The 10,160-nt window shown below is 36.4% G+C and overlaps 1 protein-coding gene across 7 annotated transcripts in view; it reads right to left on the bottom strand.

Moving 5' to 3' along the window:
• Positions 1-8,281, bottom strand: part of LOC147401601 (transcription factor SRM1-like) — a 30,312-nt gene extending 22,031 nt beyond the window's left edge. For 2 of the 7 annotated variants that reach the window (XM_086442924.1, XM_086442922.1), the window contains exon 1: positions 6,826-8,268. In XM_086442924.1, the coding sequence (XP_086299050.1) occupies positions 6,826-7,214 (389 nt within the window). In that variant the 5' untranslated portion in view covers positions 7,215-8,268. Of the gene's footprint in view, positions 1-3; positions 3,532-6,825 lie in introns of those variants that run through there. The other 5 variants (XR_015178563.1, XR_015178562.1, XM_086442921.1 and 2 more) reach the window with 5 other exon arrangements.
• Between the last annotated feature and the right edge of the window lie 1,879 nt (positions 8,282-10,160).

A 10,160-nucleotide genomic window follows, 5' to 3' on the forward strand; every position in this document is an offset into this window, starting at 1 on the left:
CAATGAGAGGGATAAAAAATTACGCTGCAATTCAAAGTTTTGGTAATATTACTAACAGATATAAGATTAGTAGTGAGCTGAGGAACATGCAGTGTGTTAGTCAAGGATAAAGAAGATGTAATAGGAAAATGACCTTGACCAGCTATAGAAGACAAAGAACTATCAGCAAGGCGAACCTTGCGATGACCAGAACAAACACTATAAATTTTGAATAGGGATGACGTACCGGTCATGTTATCGGAGGCACCAGAATCAATGATCCATGGTGAGGAAGTGGTGGAAATACTGTGTGCAGATGCAAAAGTACCTGAGTGAGCGAATGTAGAGACCGGCTGAGATGAAATCTCCATCTGATTGAAGAATTTCCTGAACTTGTCAAGCTCAGCCTGGGATAGAGATACCAAATCTGATGAGGATGTATTAGTTGAAGGAGGTGGTGAATCAACAGTCAACTGAGAAACTACATGAGCTGACGATCGTTGAGACTGTTGTCGTTGCTGATTAGGACGACCATGAAGTGCATAACATCGAGCCTTCACATGACCCAACTTTCCGCAGTGATCGCACTTATGTCGTTGACGGGTAGACATAGTCCCACTGGGGTTTTGTGGAGCCGATAGGCGAGCAAGCATAATGGAATGATCTCCCGAAGAATGAGGTAAGACAGCTGCACGACAACTCTCATCAGCCAAGACATAAGAATATGCGGTCTGTAAAGATGGAAACGGATCCATACCCAACAAATGAACTCTCGCATACTCAAACTCATCCCGAAGACCAGCTAAAAACTTAAAAACCCGATTCTTATCCAGAATCGACGAATATAACGTCTCGTCAAAAGAGTCCTTCCAGGCATAAGATGAGGAATAGAACGACAACTCTTCCCACCAAGCACGTAACTGTGATATATAGGTGGTAACTGAAGAGTCTCCTTGTGAAAGACGAAAAATCTCACGCTCCAAATTGAAAATCCTAACATTGTTCTGACGTTGCGAGTAAATGCTCTTTGCGGAATCCCATATCTGTTTTGTTGTCGAGGAAAACATAAAACCAGCCGCAATGTGTGGTTGCATAGAAGTAACCAGCCATGAACGGACCATAGAATCATTAGCAAACCAATGGGAGTAAGTTGTCAGTCTGTGAAGGTTGTTTGTCCGCCCCTGTGAGGTAACCGATCTTTCCCTTTCCACCAATGAACATTTCAACTGATCGTGCCCAGAGGAGATAATTAGGACCATCTAATTTTACTGTAGTAATCTGAATGCCTGGAAAATCGGTTGAGTGAGAAAGTGGACCGCTCAATCCATTACTATTACCAGTGATCGAGGACGAGATGTCTCGGAAGCCATCGAATAATCCGAATACTATGGTTGGAAACGAGTTCAAGTAAGATGAGGACACAACTCCCTAGGATAAAGTGACTGTAACACCCATAAAATCTAATTAAACACTGCTGTGGGTATCCGAGTAGTCAATCTCGCAAGTGTAGAGTCTCTATTAGTAATATTGCTGGTAGAACAGTCCCAAATAACATCCTGCTGTAATCACAGACCTCCATAGATGTTCAAAACAACTGTCGCCATCCTCATATGACCCTGACGATGATCGAATCAATAAAGAACAGTCACCTGCTGTGATTTAGGAGCCTAGATGGCCACCCACAAGTGTCGCACGAACTGGAGCAGCCTTATAACAGCAATCTACTGTTTCGTACAGAACAGAGAGATCACCTACTGTGATAAAGAAGCCCAGATGGCCACCCACAAGTGTCGCACGAACTAGAGCAGCCACCTACTGGTGTCGCCTGCTCAAAATAACACACCGGCTATGATCGCAGGGCTCAAACAGCCACTCACCAGCGTCTTACGAAGCAGACGGTGATCGCAAGAGTTGAAAGAGGCTACCTTCAGAGTCGCAAGCTCTAAGACATCCACTTTGGGTGTCGCAAGGCTTAAACGAAGCCACTACATGCATCGTAATCGTCAAACAACGTTACTGTTGTGAACACAACCTGATCGCAGGCTCTGAGTGGGTATAAACTTCCTATCGCATGATGCAATAAAGTTGTATAGAAACTGAGAACCCCCGTAGGGGTGATACAAACTGAAGGTGTGTTGTTTTAACGAAGATTAGGGGTGATAGGAACTGAAAGATCGATAAAGGTAGAAAGAGAGAGAGAGAGAGAAGCTCTGATACCAAATTGAAACTAAGAGAAAAAGATTAATTCATTAATTAGCCCTAATCAGGCTTTAAATGTATTACAAAATCATACTAGAGGAAAAGACTAAAAAGGACATATATAGACTTATTCTAACAGTTTTCTACCTTCCTTTGCTGGTAAACAAAATAATTTATTTTGTATATAATATATCATTTCTTTTAATCGAAAATACAAACAAGGTTGGTAATGCCCTCCAATGACAATCATTTGTCATTTCCATCCATCAACCATTCCATCCCTCTATCTATCTATCACGTTTTACGTGGTATGGCCACTACGTAGAACTAGAGGCACTGTCCCAACAATCAGTCGAGAACATACGTTCTTTTTACCCATCCATCAATCAATCAATCAATCAATCGTCTAACTTCTTACATATCTATCAAAGTATCTACGCCTTTAGAGTTGTTTGAAATCCATAAAGCATCAACCAATTCCATTCGATGGTTTTGGTTGAGTAAAAAGGCTCGGAAAAAGTATTGAAACCGTAAGACGTAAAAGCTGAAAATCTGTGAAAATTTGGCTAAGTGTTAGAAAAATGACTTTTCAAAGTTGTCGAAATTGAAAAGCCCTCGACAACATGAGAAACATCATAACATTTTTATTACTTAATTCAAAGGAACGCTTAAGATATCGTATTTTGAAAATCAGGAGAAAACGTTGAATTTTACGTTTTGCTTTTTAAATCAAAAATCACATTTTGATACGATGAGATTTGGATTTTAAAACTATTCCCAACGTTTCGAAATGGAGAGTAAAACCTTAACTTCATAAAAAAAAACTTAAAGTAATTGAAAATTACTTCAATTTTTTTAATGAAATAAAAGTAGGAAATGGGTATACATATTATATGAAAGCAATAAAAATAAAAATTAGAACTAAACTCAACATTTAGATTTTTTTTTTTCTGAATTGCTGATTTTTTTGTCGAAACTTGACAAAAATCGATACAAACCTTAGACTACTCATAAAATACATCAAATAACTCAAATGAACTAAAATAAATCAAAAATAACCATGCAAATATGATCCAATACATTCAAATATTTATAAATGTGATGAAATAATCGATCTATCGAAGATCACATGGATTTTCTATGAAATTATTGCATAACTAGAAGGTAGAAGGGAAGGCAACCTACTTTGAGCTATATTCGACGGTTGAACGGAGTTTAAGATCGCCTCCGGCCAATCTCCAAATTTTTCCTCCGGCGAAAATCGAATTTCTTTGCGTCCACGGGTAATCCTTGACGACGTACACAACTTTCCTTCTTGCGGCAAAGCTTGAATCGTTCTAATTCGATGTAGATCTGAGTTGCAAATTTTGAGGGAAAAATGATGAGTTTTGTTTGGAGAGAAGAATAAGAAGAAATCAGATTTTTCTAATAGAATTTAGATATTTATGACTTAAGTGGGACGTAAGCGTCATTTCGGGAATTATTTTTCCTGAATGCTGATTTAGATAATCTTATACTCTATTTCAGGTTATTTTTTTATACAAATCTAATGGTATGATCGGATTCCTCAAATTATATCTCTAAAGTGTATTTTACCTATTTGATAAATATCTAAAGCGAAACTCGAGGATTTTGTAACTTTTTCATCCGAACTCGAATTCGAGCGTGCTTACAGGGTAAAGTATGTTTTTCGATCATTTTGAATCCAATGGCAAAGTCAAATTTCATTAAAGATTGACAGAACAAAATCTGAGTATTTTACCTTAAGTCCCTCGGTTAGAATTTCTCTAAATTTCACTATTTTATTTTCTCGAGATACTAATTAGAATTCGGGGAATTACACTACTACTAAATTCCAATACTGCCAATTTATCAATACCACCTTCTACTAAATCAATTAGTTCCCTATTATTTCTTACCCATCATTATAATATAAAAAAATAAAAAAGTTCTAGAAAATATAAACACTAAATTCAATAATCACTCATAGAATCTGAACCACATTAAATCGCAAATGAGGTTAGAAGCATTATAACAGTACCATCACCCAAGTGAAGGTGTTTTTTGATAGGTATAAAAATATTTTATTGATAAAAAGGAAGATAGAAAAACCATGTGCAAGTGTTCAAGATGGCCCAAGCTTAATATATGGTTTTCCACCCAAATGTTTGTAAGGGTATGTTTGATTGCATGGAAATTCAATTTCCATGAAAAATGGGTAAGATGGAAAATAAAAAAATTGAGTGATCAACTAAATCTAGAAAATAAAGTGGAAAAAAATCAAAAAAGGGGAGGAGGAAAAAGGAAGAAAAGAGGAGAGGGAGGTTGCGAAACAATTGTGGTAGTGGTGAATGGGCAATAGCAGAGGATTAGACCAGCGAAGGGTGGGGGTGGGGGTGGGGGTGGGGGCGAAGGCAGGCAAAATAAGGTGGAACATAGGGCGGAGGTGGAGAAGAAGAATGGGGAGAGAGATTTGGTTTTGAAGAAAAACATTATGGGTGTCCCTGAATTTTGTTGAAACTGATGATTTGTACTGGTGTCAATGATTGAGATGTGGGTTTTGGAGAGAATCCAAATGAGTGTCCATGGGTTTGATTGAAATGGTGGGTTTGGAGAATATGGTGACAGAATTCAAAGTAAGCATTGGGTGTATGAGAGAGAGGGAATGAGAGAGAAAGATCCATCTTATGTCCTTGGGGGTGTTGGTATAAGTGATGGTGGTGGAGTTGAGTAGTGTGGTCTCAATGTCACTTGGAGAGAAGATTAAGCACAAATACAAAGACACATTGTCAAAGAGTATGTTGTTCTTCGAAGAGTATAGATTAGGGAAGTTTCCATTTTATTAGTTGTCTTCTTGCCGAGTCTCCCAGTAGTTCAATTCTTAGAGAGCAATTGTTCGCTTGGCTTCGCAACGGATGTGATGTAAAATACGTCAACGGCAACTGAAGACAACGATGACGATGATGGAGAAGGGTGGTCATGGTGATGAAGCAAGGGTAACAATGGTGGTGGAGATGGAGAAGAAAATTGTAGGGTTGATTTCATTTTTCCATGGAGATGGACGGGAAAATGAAATTCAGGTGGAAAATCGTTTTCCATGGAAAAATTCCAATCAAACAGAGGAAATTATAATTTTCCATCTTTCCATGTACAATCAAACAAACCCTTCAAGGAAATAATTGAAATAATCCTTTAAATACTTCAAAACAAATATAGGAAAGTTTATGACATAAGCCAAATGGGAGTCCAGTAGCAATATAACATGACAAACTCCGAAATGCATTTTTTCAATAACTAGGCATAAAATATGGATTGTCGCCCAAATACATAAGGGAGGATAGTATATGAATTCTTTCTTAAATTTTGGAATGTCTGGAAAGTAATAAATAACAGTCCAGCTATATGGCATACAAGAAGAGAAAAGGAAATATATTAAAATGAGGCTAGGGGATATGGGTGATCCTACTTTCTTTATTCATGTCTCCATGCTGAAATTTTTTGTTTTTGAAGGGGGAATTTCGCTCTAGGGGCTATTGGAAAGCTCACTCTTTAGAATACCCAATAGTTATAACTAGTTTGAGTTATCTCTAAGGGCCTGATAGCCGATTCTTTGATTTGTATTTCCAATTAATCTTATTAGACAACAGGACATAAGAATAACAAGCTTCAGCTGCATGTTCTATGCAACAAGGTGGAAACTTTGAGCAGCTTAGGCAATAGGGGAGTCACCCAAGAGAAATGATATTTTTTTATGGGAAATGTTCAGCACCCTAAGTTTTACCACACACTTTAACAAACGTTTTTTGTCCTACATGGGTTAGAAGTTTTGGAATGGGCTGATTTTTGGTGAGAATGATCTCTATGATTAGAAGATCATCCTCCCCAAAAATCAGCCCATTCCGAAATGTTTAGCCCCATGTTTACACGTTGAAAAATTGTGGACCGTCTATTTTTTGTAAATCATTTTTGATGGGATTAGAAGTTTTGGAATGAGCTGATTTTTGGTGAGGATGATCTCCTCACCATAGAGATCATCCTCACCAAAAATCAGCCCATTCCAAAACTTCTAACCCATGTAAGACAAAACACGTTTGTTAAAGTGTGTGGTAAAGCTTAGGGTGCTGAACGGGACCCTTTTTTTATAGGTAGAAATGAGATTTCAATACCACAACCCGAAAAAGAAAACATAAAATTATAAAATAAGCATTTATCAGAGTAAGAATTCACAAATTTGGCAACAACTTGTCCCAAAAGCACAATATTTTATTAAAAGATGTAGACAAAGAAATGAGATTTCAATACCACAACCCACAAAAGAAAACATAAAATTATAAAATAAGCATTTAGCAGAGCAAGAATTCACAAGCAACAACTTGTCCCAAAAGCACAATATTTTATTAAAAGATAGAGACAAAGAAATGAGATTTCAATACCACAACCCGCAAAAGAAAACATAAAATTATAAAATAAGCATTTATCATAGCAGAATTCACAAATTAGCAACTTGTCATAAAAGCACAATATTTTATTAAAAGATGTAGACAAAGAAATGAGCTTATCAATAAAGAAACACAACAACAACTAATATTTACCAAAAATCAGTTTTCAGTAAGTTTTGCTGGATAATAACATTAAGTAAGAGCATACCTGTGCTCATCCTCTGTCCATGCGATCCCCTTACGGCACTCTTGATCAGCCCTCAAAGCCTTCCCTCCATGATTGGAATCACTCTCAAAATTCCCAAAATGGTCAGATTTTTTACCAGCCTTGCTCTCGCATGCATGGTCCGTTGAACCCTCTGAAGAAGAAACATAACATGGCAAAGGCACAAGGCAAGACTCGATCGCATTGATATGTTCAACTAAGAACTCATAATGCTGTTTGATCTCTTCTATGGTTTTCCTAGGTACAGCCTCAGCAGTCTTCTCCCACCATTCAGTAGAATCCTCGGGATTGATTGCCAAGGCATTCTCAAATGCCTTGTTTTGCTCCTTACTCCACAAGGAATTGTTGCCCATCACTTCATCTGTGCTCATATCTATTCTTGTTCGAATTGGCTTGGGAACTTAAAAAAGAAAGAAAAATTACTCTACTCTAGCAACGTACCCTGGAATCTAATCCAGGGTCCATCTCCAAAACCACGGAAAAGTATGTACAACAGAAAATCAACGTTTTTTCCTTCTTTTTAGACAAATAATTTATGACACAAATGCAAGGATTTTCTAGAAGAATTATTGGGATTTGATCCAAATTATTTCTGGGAGTGATATAAGTACCTACTGGTTGATCTTAGTTTGGAATTATTTTACACAGAAAAACTTGTAGATTATCAAGCGGCAATAGACGTGTCACACCAGAGATGAGGTATCCAACACACCCACAATGAGAAAAGAGATATCTGCACACCACAAGAACAAAGCAGATGATTAAACTGGACTTGGAGGAAATGTCAACCTATTGATGCAGAAGACAAAGAAATTAAGTTAGAACATGCCAAAGAAAACATAAAAGGATGTAATAAATGAGAGAATAGATATTTGGGGGTTTTGGACTGAGACCACAAATAAACCAGACCTAAAAAACCCAAATTACTCACTGTTAAAAGTTTTGACCCCTCTGTTCTAAACCAAACAATAAACACCCATATCTTTCTGCAATTCTTAGCATACAAACAATGAAAAACCTCCAACATGGTTTCGAACCCAAAGATGAAAACCAATTTTTAGTCATGATTTTGAAATCCCCATCTCAAGATACCCTTTTTTTTACTTGCAAAGAAGACTGAAACCATTAATTCATGGTTTTTTTTATTTAAACATGATTTTGAAACCCATCTTCAGATTCCTTGTCCTTTCTACTGTTTAACTCCTGCGAATTTGATAGAGAAGTTCAAATGAAAAAGAAAATAGATAGAACATATAGAAAGTACATATCATACTATCACAAAGATCCTAACAGTAAAACCTAACATTCAGAAAAAAGATTTTATTATATTAAATTAAGGGTGAAAGAGAGAATAAGCTTTAGCAGGGAAGATCTTCTTTTAGGTGGCCAGGTGTCGGTCCCATTTGGAGCAACTACTTGCCAAAACTGCTGGGATTGAAAGGCTCCAAGATGAGTAGTGAGTCAAAACTAGGGCTATCAAACATGTTTATGATACACTAATATCCAAGTTTGAATCCAAAATTTTTATCTATTATCTAAATTTAAATTTGAATTTAATGAATATTTTAAAATTTTATCCAAATTTGAATCCGATTATCCTATCAGATATTGGATAATATTCAATTAAAATTCCAATAATTTGTATATTAAAAAATATATATAATTTTTTCTTATTTAATTGAGTTTTTATTATTAAAAAAACCTATTATATATTATACTATATATATAATTAAATAAATCAAATAAAATAATATATATTATATTATTTATATAAAAAATAAATCAAATAAAATAATATATATTATATATTATTTTGAATCGGATATTATCGAAATCAAAATGTTAATATTTAAATCCGTATCCGATAAGGATTTGAATATATAAAACTATCCGAATTCGAATCCGATATTTGAAAATTTCAGATAATATCTGATAATTCAAATTCAAATTTTTGACTATCCAGTGACACCCCTAGTCAAAACCCATTAATATCAAATCACATAGGGAGAAGAAAGAGAAACAACACAGTCCTCACCAAATGGGATAACAAATTAAAAAACTGCAGTTAGTACTTGGTAGTAAAAATCGGGTCGAGAGGGTTCAGGTTGAACCAAATTGGTCCTTAGCAATATTAGGTTGGGCCGCAGAATGTGAAATGCGCAAACATCAAAGTTGAGCCCGACCCATAGCCTTCAACGGAAGTAGGCTTCATAACGGGACTTTGGGCCTAATTCAGGTTAGGTTAGGTTGGGTCGTGGCATGGACATAGTTGAGTTTGGGTCAGGCTCAGGCTTGAGTCGGGGCTGTCAGGCTAGGATTGTCACATTCGTAAGAGAACGTGTTTCCAATATAAAGCCCAGGCCCACGTAACTTTAACTTTAGGTTGGGCCAGACCTAGAATCAAGTTGGGTCAGGCTTGGGCTTTAGTCTTTGGAGCTCATGGGCATTTTTTTATCTGTCTAACTAAGGATACAACTTTGTTCAATTTGGGGCCAAATCAACCTAGATCAATTCTATTAAACAAGAAACGAGGACCAAACCGAATGGAATTTCCTATATAACTTGTGGAGAGTCACAGCATTGGGAAGCAACACGTATCACCAAAAGTCTCAAGATATTAACAATATCCAACCTAAGAATCTATGGAACTATTCACTGTGGGAAGGAAAGTCAATAACACCGAGATATTGCCTTGGTTCCAATACGACAAAAAATTCAAGGTGGTCCAAGTTAAAAATTAGAAAGATATATTCGTATTTAATGCGATGTCCATTAACACCTATCAAAACAAAGTTTACAATGACATCCTCTGATTCATCAACCCCAAAACCATAAAATTGGTTCAAATCAGCAATTAATGCATTGGATACTTTTTTATTTAAACTCATGTGTGAACATTAATGAGGTATGGAAATAGAACCCAAGTGCGTAGTCAACTATACTATCCAACTCATAATCCACTCACCTAAAACACCTGAGTAAGTTCTATCGTGACACCTGTCCAAAAAATGAGACTATAAAATCCCTACTCGAAGTAAGACAGGAAATTGGTCAATGGTTAGTTGGTGTGATTTTACAAAGCAACTCAAGCTTAAATAAAATCACGTCTCTCAGTTCACTGTTCATCATCTTCTTTGAATTATCTGAATTCAACATTATTTTCCAATAGCATTCCTATCTAACTTGATTTTCGGAGAATCATTGGTAGGAACCACCCCGAGGCCTCACCCTTCACCATCTTCAACGTTGGGAGTTTGGGTCCGATTTTATCTCTAGGAACAAAAGCGAAAGAGAAAGAGTAAGAGCATCATTCACTG

The sequence above is a fragment of the Akebia trifoliata genome, chromosome 5 (assembly GCF_017979445.1).
Source record: "Akebia trifoliata isolate Shusen 1 chromosome 5, ASM1797944v1, whole genome shotgun sequence".
Classification (NCBI taxonomy): domain Eukaryota; kingdom Viridiplantae; phylum Streptophyta; class Magnoliopsida; order Ranunculales; family Lardizabalaceae; genus Akebia; species Akebia trifoliata.